This window comes from Cynoglossus semilaevis, chromosome 17, assembly GCF_000523025.1.
Source record: "Cynoglossus semilaevis isolate Cse_v1.0 chromosome 17, Cse_v1.0, whole genome shotgun sequence".
Lineage (NCBI taxonomy): Eukaryota > Metazoa > Chordata > Actinopteri > Pleuronectiformes > Cynoglossidae > Cynoglossus > Cynoglossus semilaevis.
The window spans coordinates 16,171,659-16,187,280 of record NC_024323.1 but is presented as its reverse complement, the minus strand read 5'-3'; the positions used below and the strand labels follow the sequence as shown (position 1 = coordinate 16,187,280).

The following is a 15,622-nucleotide window of genomic DNA, read 5'->3' as shown; positions in this document are numbered from 1 at the left end:
CCTGCTGAAGAACTCCTGTCTTGAAGTTTGTTTGTTTGTTTGTTTTTTTAAAATTGTCTGACGTCAACTCTGACCTGGAATCATTGAAGCAAATGTTTCTTTTTAAATATCGGCCACAGTTTGATGATTTGTGCTGCACTGAATGCATGACGTTGTTATTGACCACTGTGAGGTTATGGGGTGTCCTGTGTCACAACATGTGGCCTAGATCAGTGGTTCTCAAACTGTGGTACGGTGTACCACCAGTGGTACGTGAGCGCTCTCTAGTGGTACGCAGGGAAAATTCATATTTTTAATTGAATAAATCTGAAACATGGACAATTAATACAACACTTCAACATAAACATCTCTCCTGTGGTGGGCGCTAACAGGGACTGTATTCTAATGTTGGTCATCATGGTGGTACTCTGAGAGTACTCTGAGAGTACTCTGAGAGTACTCTGTTTTCTCAGGTGGTACAGAGTATAACAGGTTTGAGAACCACTGGCCCAGATGAAGTACCAATGTTTGCCACTAGGTTGGATGTGTGTGGATAGAAAGTGTTTTTGCTCTGGCTTTTTTAATGTTTCTTTGTATGGCCTTTTTAAATAAACATCACCGTTCATTCCTGTCTTGTTTGAGGGTCTGAGTGCAGAAAAAAACAAGTACTGACACGACTACTTACCAAAGATGTCAAATGTTAAACCGTGCCATAATTTTATTTACCAGATTACTACATTGATGGTGGCACAAATGGAGAGTCCGGGGAATCGAGCGGCTCACAGGACAGCCCGTCATCTAACACCACGCCACCAGGGGGACAGAGCTCGTACGGCTCGTACTACCAGAATGACGGGGGCTACAGCGCCGCCTCTGCTGCTAAAGCCCCTAAAAAGAAACCCCCCGTGCACAAAGGAGCAAAAGCGTCATTTCAAGGTCCTCCTGGAACAAACGGTGGATCTTCAGGAGGCTACCAGTCCAGCAGTCCTGGAGGTCAGGGGTCGTACAACCAGTACAGCCAGGGTTACGGACAAGGAAAGAAAAGTTTTAACCAGAACCAAGGAGGCACGGGTGGATACATGTACAGCACCGCCTACCCAAGCCAGGTGACGGGTGGAGCTGGAGGTAACCAGGACTACAGCTACGAGGGTGAGAGTCAGAGTCCAGTCACGGATCTGTTGTGTACTTAAAAACTGCTTGGTTTTTTTTCTATACATTGGCACCTTTTGTGGTCAGTGACCCTCATGTTTGTGAAACAGCTGTCTCTTTATAACTCTATCTTAATTTTTTTTTCAAACATATGGTGTATTTCAAATCCATAACTTTTCCTCCCCCCCTCGTTCACTCAGGATACAGCAGTCAGTCCAGCTACGGCTCACAGGGAGGAGGTGGAGGTAGTCAGGGCTTCGGCAGCAGCAGCCACTCTCAGTACCACAACCAAACAGGCTACGGCCGAGGAGACGGCAGCATGAGCTACCAGTACAGATAGAGGGTGAGACGGTGTGAGTCATCGGTACCAGGTGTGCTGCGGTGTCTGGACCAGTCTCCAGAGAACGTTGACGGACTCCTTCCACAGCTTCGTATGTGCTTTGGTGTTGATATTGTATGTAGCACGCGTGGGCACAAATGAAACGTCAGACTTGACATGTGGCTGAGTCCAGTGGTCTGGGTAGAGTTTAGTTCTGTGTTTTAGGTTCTTTCTTTTTTTTTTTTTTGGTTAATCTGTGTTAGCGGTTCTCCACACCTGATGTGAACGTCTGCTGACTCAGCACATTCTTTACTCGTGTGAAACTAAAACATCTTCTTTAAAGCAACAAAGATTGTATTGTTTTTGTTTGATCCATGAACCCAGGTCTTTTATTTGTCGGATTTTAACATTGTGTTGGTTATTTTGAACATGTTTTGACAGTTACTGGACAGAACATAAATGCATTCTGTGAAATCCACACGTACTAGCATTTAGATGGAGATGGATTTGTTCTTGTGAATGTCAACAGTGTGTATTAAAGGATTTTTATTTTAAAATGAACTCAAGTGTCAGTTGGGAGTTTTTGGAGTCCAGAAAATTATACTTTTGCTAAAAACAAAATAAATAAATCATGTAGTTTAGAAAGAATACGAGGCAAAGGACAACGGCTGCACCACACTGCCACCTAGCTGTGGAAAATGAACAGAATTATTTCTGACATGATCAGAAATGATAAGATATTATAAATAATTCCTAACAGACCACTGGTGTTTAAAATGTTAAAATATTAACGTTAACGTGTGTGTTAAAATCTTCCCAACTCATTCGCCTGTCGGTAATATCATGAAATCCAACAGTCCCTGAACGCAGCACAAAAACAAATATTTGATTTGCTTCGGTTTAATGACTGACGAAAACACCTAACTGATGTACAGCAGTCGGACTTTTACTGTTTTTTAACCAAACATAAATCAACGACTGCGCGTATAAATGTGGGTCTTCATGGAAGCTGACGTCACATCCGCTCTCTTCTTCGTGACGCAGGGTTCCAGCATGGCGGACACCGGTGTGGTGGAGACGCTCCTCCAGCGGATTGAGAAGGCGGACGACGGTGTGGACAGTCTCCAGTTGGCCACCAGCCTCGGGGTCGACCACCAGACCGTCGTCGGGGCCGTGAAAAGTCTTCAGGCTGTCGGCGACGTGAGTTTTATTGGAGTAGTAGTGAGCGGAAGTTGTAGTCAACAATGGGAATGATGCAATGAGAAGGTTTAAGTTTGTAGTTTAGAGCAACGTTAAAAACAAACAAACATTTTAATTGGGCTCAATGAGAAAGACATGTATTTACTGATTTAATTAATGTTTTTAAGCAACAAGTCTTCGTTGTTAACGCCAAGGTGTTAATTATCAAACTAATCCCAGCTGAGGTCCGGCTTCTGCCGCTCGTGTCGGTGTTTTTTTTTTTTTAATCGCAGACACGTTTAACAGGAAGAGCTCAGGTGACGATCACCGACACCGGTCTGTGTTATCGAGCCAGAGTAGACGGTGGAACCGAGGAAGCGAAATGGAACACGGCCCGAAATTATAACAGCTGATCGATTCTTCCTGGAGAATCAACACACGTTACTGAAACACTGGCTAAACTAAAACTAAACTAAAGTTGTCCCTCCGTGCAGATCATCTCCGCAGACCTCCGCTCCTCCAAGCGCTGGGAGCTGACAGAGGAGGGCACAGAGACCGCTGAACATGGCAGTCACGAAGCCCGGGTTTTCGGTTCCATTCCGTTGGAGGGTCTGGCACAGAGTGAACTCATGGTGAGTGCTGCAGAACTGGGCTGCGACCTAAAAAAGTCTGGTGTTGACCATGTGCTTCTGTCCCCGTAGAAACTGTCCTTTGGGAAGATCGGCTTCAGCAAAGCCATGTCCAACAAGTGGATCAGACTGGACAAAGGACACGAGGGGGGGCCACGGATATTCAGGAGTGTATGTGTGGGCTCTGTTTGCTGCTCGTGAACACTGCCGTCTGTTGTTGTTAGAACATGTTCTGTGTCGGTAGGTGGAGAACATAGAAGACCAGGTGAGAGAGAGGCTGCTCCTGGTCCAGACAGGCAGCAGCTCCGAGCTGGAGGAGAAGGAGAAGAACGAACTGAAGAAGAGGAAGCTGCTCTCTGAAGTGTATGTCCACACCTACCCATGTCTGCCAGCAGGTGGCAGGAGAGGCTCTGTCATTCAGTGCCTGGTTGTTGAAGAGTCGGTTCTGTGTCTGTGTTTAGGACAGTGAAGACGTACTGGATCACCAGAGGAGACTCCTTCAGCACCACCGTCACCAAACAGGAGACGGAGCTCAGTGCTGAGATGATCGCCAGGTGAGTCCACCCCCGTGACCCCTGTGACCCCACGGTGGTGTCCTGTTCCACCTCCTCTGTCCAACAGTGACTTTGTGAAGGGTTTTGAACAGAGGACGCAGAAAAAACACACACACCTGCTCATTCAAAGGGGACGAGTCCAAAGACCAGGACTTTGTCCTAAAGGCAGAGCAGGACAATATATTTATATATTTGACCGTGAAGGTCGTTGTTGTTGTTGACGTCGTTGTTGAACGTTTCCTCTGGTGATCTCCTGCAGCGGCAGCTGGAAAGAGAAGAAGTTTAAGCCGTACAACTTCGAGGCCCTGGGCGTGGCTCCAGAGTGCGGTCATCTGCATCCGTTAATGAAGGTTCGGACACAGTTCAGGCAGATCTTTCTAGAAATGGGGTGAGAGTCTGGGACCAACCAGTCTATGAAGTCCATGAAGACCCGTCCTTCAAGACAGTTCACAGATGGAACAGCCTTTTATTTCTGTTGTTTTTTTTTCAGCTTCACTGAGATGCCGACCAACAACTTCATCGAAAGCTCCTTCTGGAACTTTGACTCTCTGTTCCAGCCCCAGCAGCATCCAGCCAGGGACCAACACGACACCTTCTTCCTCTCTGGTAAAGTTCATCACACGACAGGGATTTGATTTTCCCAACCACAGTATGAGTGAGGGGCTCACAGACCCCCACCTCTCATTCAACGTGGGCTCAAACTGTGGTGCCTCAACCCGCAGTGTGAACGGTAGAAGTGGCGACCCCTCGACTTTGGTCCGGTCTTATGATAAAACACTGAAATGAGGATTAGAGATGAAGATGAAAATGAACTGACAAATTATTAATTAGTGAATTTATTTCAGTTTCTTCTTGTTTCAGATCCAGCTCTTTCTCATGAATTCCCTCAGGATTATCTGGAGAGAGTGAAGAAGGTTCACTCAGAGGGGGGCTACGGTTCTCAGGGGTAGGTCACGCTGACACCCACCCGAACCATCGTCTTCATCCTCATCATCATCACGGTCGGCTCGATCAGTGGCGCCCCCTCTCTGTTGTTTCAGGTACAAGTACGACTGGAAGGTGGAGGAGGCTCAGAAGAACATCCTGCGGACTCACACCACGGCCGTCAGCGCACGCATGTTGTATAAACTGGCCCAGCAGGTGAGCGGCGCGGGAAACACGCACGTCCTCAAATAAATAAATAAATACAAAGTTTGTGGAGTTGTGTCAAAACTTCCTCTTCATCGACAGGAGAAATTTACACCCGTCAAATATTTCTCCATCGACCGCGTCTTCAGAAATGAGACCCTGGACGCCACGCATCTGGCCGAGTTCCACCAGATAGAGGGCGTAGTAGCCGACTACGGCCTCACACTTGGAGACCTGATGGGCGTCCTGCACCAGTTCTTCACCAAGCTAGGTCAGTGACCCTGGGGGGACTGAGGGGGTGGAACCAGTAAGACCGTTTTTAGGACTTATTTTAATTAAACATAAATTCTAATCATCGTTAAAGGTTTATTGTGATGTCATAAAAGTACATTAAAACTTTTACACATTGACAAATTAAAAACAGTTCTGAGAACTGACTTTGGTTAGAACTTTATTGAATGTTCAGCTGTCGTTGGCATTTATTACACAGCAGCGACACCTGCTGGTTGGTTAAAGCCACATACCGTCAGACTGTTCTCTGTCTGTTCTCTGTAGGAATCACCAAGCTACGGTTCAAACCCGCCTTCAACCCGTACACGGAGCCCAGCATGGAGGTGTTCAGCTACCATGAAGGTAACCTTTGACCCCGGGTCAGTGTCCTGTTTGTCCTCCTCTGTCCACCAATGACGGAGTGAAGGGTCTCAAACAAAGGACGCACAGAGACATCTGCCCATGAAAAGGGGACACGTCCACAGATGAGGACTTTGTCCTAAAGGCAGGGCAGGACAAGACGTCTGTTTATCTGCTTGACCGTCAAGGAGGTTGTTGTTGTTGTTGTTGATCGGTTTTTGACTTTTGGCTCCGTTTCGTCGACACAGGGCTGAAGAAGTGGGAGGAGGAGGAGGTTGTTGTTGTTGTTGATATTGATTGGTTTTTGACTTTTGGCTCCATTTCGTCGACACAGGGCTGAAGAAGTGGGTGGAGGTGGGCAACTCTGGGGTCTTCAGACCGGAGATGCTGCTGCCCATGGGTCTGCCTGAGGACGTGTCCGTCATCGCCTGGGGTCTGTCTCTGGAGAGGTAAATGTTCACCGCTGCTCTCTTCCATGAAGTTTTATTTCTTCAACATAGAAACAACACAGAACAGAACCAGGACCAGAACCAGTCTCTGTTGTTCTGGTCCAAAAGTATATAGAGGACCAAGTTGAAGGTGGGGGGGTCTAACCTTCACCGTCTGTCCCCCAGACCCACCATGATCAAGTACGGCATCAACAACATCAGAGAACTGGTGGGACACAAGGTGAACCTGCAGATGGTCTACGACAGTCCCATCTGTCGCCTGGACTCCTGAGCCACACCCCCACCCTGTGGTCTGTGGTTCAAGACCGACTCTGCCACAGGGGGGCAGCACTTCTGACAAACATGATCATGATGGTTTGAACTGTGCTGCTCTGGACCAGACTCTGTTACAAACAGGAAGTGATTAAATTAACAATAAATGTTTTTTCACATACTTCAGTCTGAGGTTGTTACAGTGATTTTGTTGTTGTTGTTTGTTTAATTTCTCTTGAAGACCTGGGATTAGGTTTGACCTCCATGACCTCTTGGAGATCTAGGTTGTAAAACACTACGTCCTGCCAACAGTCTGACTCTGTGGAAGTACAAGTACACCAGGGTGAAGTACTGTGAAGTAAAATAAGAATCCTCCCAGAATGTTGGGGTGAAACACTGACATCATGTGGTTAAATTGTGAATTACACCTGACTGGATTTTTATTATTGTTTTGAAATAATATTGAAGTTATTGAAATAATAACTGTCTCCCGGTTCTCTGAAGGCCACGTCAAGGTTTCTCCAAACTGAGCATGAAGTTACGGTGGTGTTAATCTGAGTGTCAGTCAGATTACAGCGTCGACATGTGATTAGAGCGCAGGATTAACAGGTGGAATCACTGGGGCTGCCTTCAGTCGAACACTGACCGTCTAATCCCTGTGTCTGAAAATAACAGTCCAGTCTGATGATGATGATGATGATGACGACGATGATGATGATGATGACGACCTCTGCAGAGTCACATCAGTCACAGTAAATTCGTCTCCTCGACTTTATTTTCCCGCAGACTTGATCAGTGTTTGATCCGTGACTTTTGAGAATCCATTTCTTTGTTTCTCGATGTCGTAGCTCGTGGTTTGTGGTCAGTGAAGGTCAGATTTCCTTCATGGCGCCCGTTGTCTCTCTGTTTGCTTCTGGACTTCCAAAAAAGTTGATGGAGCTGTAGCTGTTTGGACTGTGTAGGTTTGGGAAGAAGGAAGGCATGGAGGGGATGTACGGGAGGGCAGCCACCAGCAGGGGGCTGGTCTGGGGGCTTTCTTCTGTCGGCAGGGGGATGACCACGTCGTCCTGGTCCCACACATGGAAGGCGTTGTGAGCAAATGGGTGTAAGGAGGGGGGGTGGCTGGAGCCCAGGAGGTGAGACGGCTGCTTCTTGTCCAGGTCTTCATCAGCAGCTGGTCCTAACATGCAGTCTGGACCAGAGAAGACACAAACCATGAACAGGACCAGTCTGTGGTCAATAATACAACTGTCCTTCTCTGGACCCCAGACCAGTGAGAAACACCATAAGAATCGTCATCATCTAGACTCCATCTCTACAAATACATCTGAAAGTCATTTAAACATGTACTGCTTCAAATGAGGTGTAAAAACTGCAGTTTTTCTGGAGGATACTACCTGTGATGTCAATGGCCAGGTCCTTGATCAGATGTCCAACTATGGCGTAGGCCACTCCCACCACGACCAGAGCCGCCATCAGCAGATAGATGACGGCCCGGGGCAGGGGGACCAGGTCCCTGACCTGAGGTTTGAACTGTTTGTACAGCGGCTCGTCCATGAACGACGGGTACGGAGTCAGAGTCTGGGAGTCCAGAGAGGAGTTCCAGCTGGACGACTGATAATTATTCATGTTGAAGGGCGGGGCTTGTCCGTCCACAGACGCCGCTCTCTTATTGGATTTCCTTGTCACTCAGACTTAGACCGCGTTCCACCGAGAACGAGTCTTTACCACCTGGAGCAGAACAGATCGGACCTGAGGAGGAAAACGTGTCAATGTTGTAAAAAAACCCCAAAGAATCTCCTACTTCATGTCCCTGAGTGGACGCTCCCTGCTGCTGCTCTGTCCGTGGTGCTGAAGTGAAGCCCACGTCCCCTCTGTGTCCACTGGACCACTGTTAGGCCCCTCCTCTTCCTCCCCCTCCCACACTGACTCGTCTCCTCCTTCAGTTCAATGGCCACATTCTGAAAAGACCTTTGACCTTTGCCCTGAATCTGGACCGTTCCTGTGTGTGTGTGTGTGTGTGTTCTGGTTCCTGGTCCACGTGTGGACGTCATTTTTTAAACTTTATTCCCTCTGACAGGACGAACAGTCAGTAACATACAACCTCAGTGATGACAGGACAGAGAGATTAAAAGGGGAGGTGGGCTGTGGGGGGGGCACAATGGATTATATAAACACTGTGTAGGACATGTCCGGCCACCGTGTCCCACCAGGGATTTTGTCCATTTTTTAATTCCCTCCATTTTAAAGAGACAGGAGCAAACATGGAGTGGGCGGAGCCTCATCACGTCCTCACACTGGAGGTACAGATTTGTGACTCGTATTTTTGAACAGAAAGTTTTTATTTTACTCTGAAAGGAGAGAATTTTTAGTCATTTAATTTTAATTTTCACAAAACAATCATAATATTTATATTTAATATATTTACTGTTGATGTTTTAATGCAGCAAAACTATTGTTTTTAAAAACATATTTTAACAATGTATTTTCATGACCACTTCAGTAACTTTTTATTACAGTTGTTTTTAAAGTGAACTCTTGACCCCTGATGAACCGGGCCTCAAAAACAACTCACACTCAACCAAACAGTTTATTGTTGAACAACTGCTGCAGCAAATATAAAAATATTTCTCTTTAACTCACAAATCTACATCAGAACTGGTTATAATTACTGTGTCTGACCTTTGACCCTGGACTCACAACATTTACAGTTAGTGTTTTACAGCAGCAGAGTTCAGGGGGACATCAGTTGACGGTGAAGGACTGCAGTCCTGTGATGGCCCGGCCCAGGATCAGGGCGTGGATGTCGTGAGTTCCTGAGGAGGAGACGGGAACCAGGAGTTAGAACAGACAGAAGGTAGGAGTCATATATAAATATATGTATCAATCCAGATGAATCCATTCAACATCAGACATGTGATCTCCTGTGACTGACATCCTGAAGCTAGAAACATACAGGTATCATTTATGGCCAGAAGAGGGCACCCTCTGCCCTCGTGACAACTGAACTCTGCTTACAGCGCAAATGAAAAATAAATGCGACTTTCAGGTGTTTTTTTAACTTACAGATACAACTTGTAATGAGAATCGATGGCGCCCTCTTGTGGCCATACATTGTATTTGGTACATTTTTAACTTATGTCTTCATTTTAAAACCCGTTACAGGACCTAAACCCAGTCTGGAGAAACCCGTCAGTTCTCCTCCCTCACCTTCGTAGGTGTTCACAGACTCCAGGTTCATGACGTGGCGGATGATGTGATATTCATCTGCGATGCCGTTTCCTCCCAGCATGTCTCTGGCCTGTCGGGCGATGTCCAGTGATTTACCACAGCTGTTCCTCTTCAGCATGGAGATCATTTCTGGAGCAGCTCTGGAGAAAAAAAACAGACGTGACCTCGACGTGACCTCCACCTGGACCACACGCTGCACACAGGTCAATATGTCACTCACTTCTTCTCATCGATGAGCCGACCCAACTGCAGGCACGACTGCAGGCCGATGCTGATCTCTGTCAACATGTCAGCCATTTTTTTCTGTATCAGCTGATTCCTCGCGAGCGGCACGCCAAACTGGATTCTGGGCGACAGAACCAGAACTTTGTGTTACCTTGATGGTTTGTGATTCAGAACTTCAGCTCCTGTGACCTCTGACCTGTCTAGTGTGTACTGACGAGCTGCATGGAAGCAGAACTCCGCGGCACCGAGAGCCCCCCACGCAATACCGTAGCGGGCGTTGTTCAAGCAGCCGAACGGCCCCTGGACGCAGCGACAGACAGTGATGACAGATGAGTGCAGTTCAGAAACGCAGCATCAACGACAGTCACCGTCTGACTCACTCACCCCCAGGCCAGAGATGTTGGGCAGCAGGTTCTCCTCAGGAACCTCCACCTCGTCCATGAGGATCATGCCGGTGGAGGAGGCTCTGAGGGAGAACTTCCCCTCGATCTTGGGGGTGGAGAAGCCTTTCATGCCCCGCTCCAGGATGAAGCCACGCACCTTCCCATCATCACATTTGGCCCAAACCACGGCGATGTCTGCCACTGGGGAGTTGGTGATCCTGACGATGGAGGTAAGTGAAAGTCAAGAGTCGTGAGACCTGGATTTGCTCCAGGAAATGGAACGCACAGATCACTGGATTACACAGATTAGGATTATATATATAAAAAAAAACAAACAGCTGAACGTTAGTCCAAGGTTATGGTCAGATTCATGCAAAGGTTGCAGAAACAGGTTTGAACAGTGAACAGCTCCACCGTGTGGACAACTACTGACATGTCCGGTCTTTTGTTAAAACAATCCTTGAACAGAAAAAAGTAAAACAATTGGATAAGATAAAGAAAACAAAAACTCATGTTAAAGGTCACGACAGTTGGACAGAACAAAACAACTCACTGTTACTAATTAATAACTAACCAATAATTACCAGAAAGTCAGTCTGTAGACGGCTAACCACTCACCAGGTCTTGGAGCCGGTCAGGGAGTAGGTGCCACTGGATGGATTGTATTTGGCTCTGGTCTCCATACCCCCAGGGTCACTGCCGTGGTTGGGCTCCGTCAACCCGAAGCACCCCAGGATCTCACCAGACGCTGGGGGTCAGAGAAGGTTATATCATCAGCACTAGTTAAACAGGAATAACTAGTAAACCTGGCTAACACTGTGGCGTTTCTCCTCTCACCCAGTTTAGGGAGGTACTTCTGTCTCTGCTCCTCCGTGCCGTAGGCGTTGATGGGATGCATGACGAGCGACGACTGCACGCTCATGACAGAACGGTAACCACTGTCCACCCGCTCCACTTCTCTGGCGATTAAACCGTAGGCCACGTAACTTGTCCCCGCGCAGCCGTAACCTTTTTATCAAGGACGGGAGAAGAAAAGAACATCTGCCCACACTGACGTCTGACACACACACACGTGTACGACATTATAAACAACCCTCACGTGTGTGTGTGTGTGTGTGTGTTCAGACTGACCTTTAATGGTTGGACCCAGGACCCCCAGCTCCCCCATCTCTGACACTATTTCTCGATGAAATACTGTAATTAAAGCACATCACTGTGATGCTTTTCTTTATTCTGAATATATTAAAGAGACAGAACCTGACGAAAAAAACACTGAGATTCCTCACTCTCATTTCTGTTTGCCATCAAGATGCGGGGCATGAGTTTCTCTTGGCAGTAGGTGCGGAATGAGTCCCTGATCATGACCTCCTCCTCCGTTAGCTGACCCTCCAGGTCCAGGGCATCGCGCCAGTTGAACTGGACCTTCGCTGTGACACAATCAAAGGTTAGAAACCTTCAACCTAACCTGGGTTTGTTTCAAGGTGTAATGATTTGATCAACACCTACGTGTTTTGGTCTTCTGCTGACTCTTCTCTGCATCTGTGAAAACAAGGTGACGATTTCAGACATCACTGTCTCTTTTATGACAACGTGAGATTCCATGACACAGACTAAGTCGTCGTTCTTGTGCATCCGACACGTACTAACATACCCTGACTGACAGGTGCTGCGGTGGCGCTCTGTGCTCTGACAGCCGAGAAGATGACACCTCGCTGAGGGTTGAACAAGCGACGACACACGGCGCTCCTCAGTGCCATGGTGGAAAATAGAACTGTAAAAACAAAACAAAGCGCTCATACTACATTTATACTGCGTCGAATGATATCATTTGTTACTGAAACACGGCTAATACAGAGTAGTAACTCCACTGAAGCTACAAGCTAACAGCGTAGCCAAATGTGAATCGTTCAGTTTAAAAGACTTTAATGTTAGTATTTCGGACTGACTCGGTGGACAGTAAATATCGTTGACTGTCTGTTAAAAAGACTGTTAACATTTTACCTGTTTGTGTGAGACAACAGTCCGTTTGAGGTCCTCCTTACTCTGCCTCTCAAGTTGACAATGCAGCGACGCACAGTTGCCGAACAACCCTGTGACGTCATCACGTAAAATGGTTTGGCGGTGGTACCATATTTAGTGTGGCGTCGTCAATAAGAACATTTGCAGGTTCTCCGCGTTAATTACAACTTTGTCTGTTTTTGACGCACGACTTCCCTGAGTTTTTGCTGCTGCTGATAAACAAACATCATGATATAAAACAATACACACATTCCTTATACCTGACCAGTCATCATCACTCAAGATGGCGGCTTTCGGTAGACGCCGTAGCCAATGTGACTAACTGTGATTGGTTTATTACGAGGGCGTGTAGCGGGAGGGAGGGCTGACGGTCCTCAGAGCTCCAGAGAAGTACGACCGTGAAATTCTCACCGGGTCATGTCCTAGAAGAAGACAGTAAACAATACTTTGTTCGATGCAGTTGTGGGTGGTTTATAATGACAATGAACCTGTTCGGTTCGTGTTGTGTTCTGTTGTTATTTGGAAATTTTAAACCTTTAGTTTTATTTTACTTTGCTTAGTTTTGCCACTCTGACTCACGAAGTACTGAAAACCGTCCTTAAAGATTTCGTTGAATGTATGAAGTTTCTCTTTAGAGCCGAAGCTACACGTTAATAATATGCTAACATCGCTGTGGTTTGTGACATAACCATTTCCCCTAATGTCGTATTTCAATCGAGTTTGAAATACGAACTTGAAATACGAGAAATACAAGATCGTTCCATGCTGTCCTGCATCTGCCTTTCACTTGGTTCTAATGACGCCGAAGTGCTTTGGCGACCTCTAGGGGAAACTACTGCTCCGTCGTATCCATCCATTATCAGCCGCTTATTCCTTAGTTCTAGTCTGATCAAATGGCTGTTCCACTTTGTGGTTTAATAACGTGTCCCACGTTGTCCTAACTAAACGTAATCTTTGTCCAACACCGTAGTGACCAGGACCAGCTCACAGTCACTGTTACAATCACAGTCACTGTTACAATCACAGACACTGTTACACCACAGTTACAATCACAGTCACTGTTACACCACAGTTACAGACACTGTTACACCACAGTTACAGTCACAGTCACTTCCACATACAGCTGCGTGGGGTTTTTGGTAACTTTATATTTTTTGCCAACTGCAGCATGTTCTGAGATTACTCTGGAGATTTAATGATTTCATGATTTATTTCAGTGAACCAACAGTAGCAGTAGACTGTCCTGTAGTAGTTACTTCCTGCTTTTCAGTCTAAAATAAAGGCCCAGATTTATAAACACCAAATTAACACTAAATCTTACATTCCTCACAACTGCTACACGTTTTAGTGTACATTCTCTGCTAGGCTAATGCTAACAAGTTTATTTTATCTGATCGAAACCAGAAGACAACGTTTAAATGTCGGTGTAAACGCAGAGCCGCAGTCAGTGACGTCACTTACCGCTGATTCTGAGATAGAATCCGGTGGAACGTCTGTGAAGGACATTTTTAATCCACTCCCACACGAGCGTTGTATGATATATTGTGGTGTTTAACTTTACTTGTTCAAGTTTCCCGCCTCCTCCGTAGGTTCACAGCAGCTGTGGTGACTAACTGTGAAACTAACCTTTTGATTCCAGAGTCTAGACACTGTGACATTTGGTAGATACATTATTTATGAATATTCTTTCTTAATAATTAATCATTTTATGAGACCAACGTCACATATTTTGACGTCGAATAATGTTAATAAACCCACAGTAGCCGTTATCATTCAACTAACTACAACAAACGTTTTTTTTATTTGAACAGTAGTCAACTATTACACCCTCATTCACTTAACGGTGCTAAAAATGAAGCCACGGCCCCGCCTCTGCTCAGCGATTGGCTCATACTGCTGTCGACCACTGTGTCCTGCGTTCTGATTGGCCATCTCTCTCCACGAAGGAAACCCCTTTAAATGTTCCCTGTACGGTGGGGATTTTGGACGGGACTTGTTCCAAGTGTCCGGAGTGACTGAGACTCGGCACAGTAGGCTGGAAATATGCAGTAGCCGCCGCCTGTGAGCTTCTCTGGTCCCGAGGAAACACTGCCAACATGGAACTGGATGAGAAACCACACTATGGTATGGACTTTTGGCCGGAACGTGCACGATTTACTGTGTTTGTCCTGGGATCTCGAACGTGTGCACGTTAACGTCAGCTAGTTTTGTTTTGGTGCGTGATGTGACTGTTGGCACATGTGTCGGGTCAGTTTTCAGATCTTTTCAGACTTCGGACTGTGGTGTGAATCAACTGTGGTCCCTGTTGTGTTTAAACGTCCACGGCGGCACTGGTTCGTGTCACGGTGACTGACAGTGGAGAAGTTTTCTTTGGAACTTTATCGAAGTCCGTCCACAGACCGTGGGTCGGACGGTGTCTCCTGCTGTGTGTTACCGTGGGACGTGTCCCAGCTGCTGGGCTGCCTGAGCAGTTGTTGCCACATTCCTCACCCAGACTGGACTGGTCTTAAACTGGAGGACTGTTAGAAAAGTCCTCCAACCTGAGAATGTGCTCTGTCGGCTGTCAGCCAGGTGGGGGCAGGATCACCTGGAGGTGAGACAGGGGAGATGTCACACTGACCACCCCTCCCTTTCCCCCCCGACCCCCCCCCCCAACATTCCTCACTTCAGTGTGTGTGTGACTGTAATTATGCTTTCCTTCCTTCTCCACGCCCCCCCCCCCCACACACACACACACCAGCTCGTTATAAATGCGTTTTGTCAGTGGCACACCCTGCTGTAAAGGCCAGATATGGAGAGGAAGAGAGAGAGAGAGAGGGAGAGAGAGCACGTAATTAGGAGGAAGCAAATGAAAGTTCAACTCTGAGACCAGAAAAAGATCTTATTATCATAACGTGTGCGGAACTGTGTTTAGAGGAACTTCAATGTACTGTTGTACAGAGAGAGAGAGAGGAAGGGTGAGGGAGGAGGAGGGAGGGAGGGAGAGATACAGATGACTAAAGTGACCTCTGTTAAATGAGGTCAAATGTCAACAACATCAACAGATTCCCAGGATTAGGATCAACCTTTGTTTGAAAAACGGATGTTTGTCTGTTCAATTCCCATCTGAACACAGGGAGGCGCTGTACTGAAGTGGTCTGAGCTACTGTGCTCTCATTGGTCCATCCAACTGTTGTCTACAGTCCTGTCTGCTGTTGGTTTTTCAGAGGCTGTTGTGTCTGTTGTGACTCTGGTTCTACACAGCAGCCTTGAGAACCATCTGGAGTCGGAGAACGTCTGTGGAACAGAGAACGTCTGTGGAACAGAGGTCTGTGGAACAGAGAACATCTGTGGAACAGGATGGAGAAAACAACATGGACATGAACTGAGGTTCCTGTTCCACATGTTGAAGTGATTTCAGGCGGAGACAGATGAAGAAACCTCAATGACAGGTTCCTGGAGCAGAAACGCAGCCGTGCCCTGGTGGCCATCACTGATAATTACAGGCCATATTTAG

General features: G+C 46.8%; 4 protein-coding genes across 5 annotated transcripts in view; 3 read left to right on the top strand and 1 right to left on the bottom strand.

Moving 5' to 3' along the window:
* Positions 1–2,008, top strand: part of ilf3b (interleukin enhancer binding factor 3b) — a 13,484-nt gene extending 11,476 nt beyond the window's left edge. The window contains exons 17-18 of one of the 2 annotated variants that reach the window (XM_025064185.1): positions 709–1,128; positions 1,329–2,008. In XM_025064185.1, the coding sequence (XP_024919953.1) occupies positions 709–1,128; positions 1,329–1,468 (560 nt within the window). In that variant the 3' untranslated portion in view covers positions 1,469–2,008. The remainder of the gene's footprint in view (positions 1–708; positions 1,129–1,328) is intronic. The other variant, XM_008330686.3, reaches the window with a different exon arrangement.
* A 446-nt stretch (positions 2,009–2,454) lies between these two features.
* farsa (phenylalanyl-tRNA synthetase subunit alpha) lies at positions 2,455–6,450 on the top strand. Its single transcript, XM_008330687.3, has 13 exons — positions 2,455–2,647; positions 3,121–3,258; positions 3,328–3,426; positions 3,500–3,618; positions 3,717–3,809; positions 4,069–4,197; positions 4,300–4,415; positions 4,671–4,755; positions 4,850–4,949; positions 5,040–5,208; positions 5,493–5,570; positions 5,902–6,016; positions 6,182–6,450. Exons 1-13 carry the CDS (start codon positions 2,501–2,503, stop codon positions 6,285–6,287), a joined length of 1,494 nt encoding a protein of 497 aa, XP_008328909.2. The 5' UTR covers positions 2,455–2,500; the 3' UTR covers positions 6,288–6,450.
* Positions 6,451–8,840: 2,390 nt separating this feature from the next.
* LOC103393651 (glutaryl-CoA dehydrogenase, mitochondrial) lies at positions 8,841–12,288 on the bottom strand. Its single transcript, XM_025064188.1, has 12 exons — positions 12,109–12,288; positions 11,759–11,878; positions 11,614–11,646; positions 11,394–11,534; positions 11,239–11,301; positions 10,945–11,115; positions 10,726–10,855; positions 10,109–10,325; positions 9,921–10,024; positions 9,720–9,845; positions 9,479–9,639; positions 8,841–9,084 (listed from the first exon to the last, which is right to left on the bottom strand). Exons 2-12 carry the CDS (start codon positions 11,862–11,864, stop codon positions 9,014–9,016), a joined length of 1,323 nt encoding a protein of 440 aa, XP_024919956.1. The 5' UTR covers positions 11,865–11,878; positions 12,109–12,288; the 3' UTR covers positions 8,841–9,013.
* Positions 12,289–14,088: 1,800 nt separating this feature from the next.
* Positions 14,089–15,622, top strand: part of LOC103393652 (choline transporter-like protein 2) — a 10,247-nt gene continuing 8,713 nt past the window's right edge. The window contains 1 exon segment of the mRNA XM_008330691.2: positions 14,089–14,250. Within this exon segment, the coding sequence (XP_008328913.1) occupies positions 14,223–14,250 (28 nt within the window). The 5' untranslated portion in view covers positions 14,089–14,222.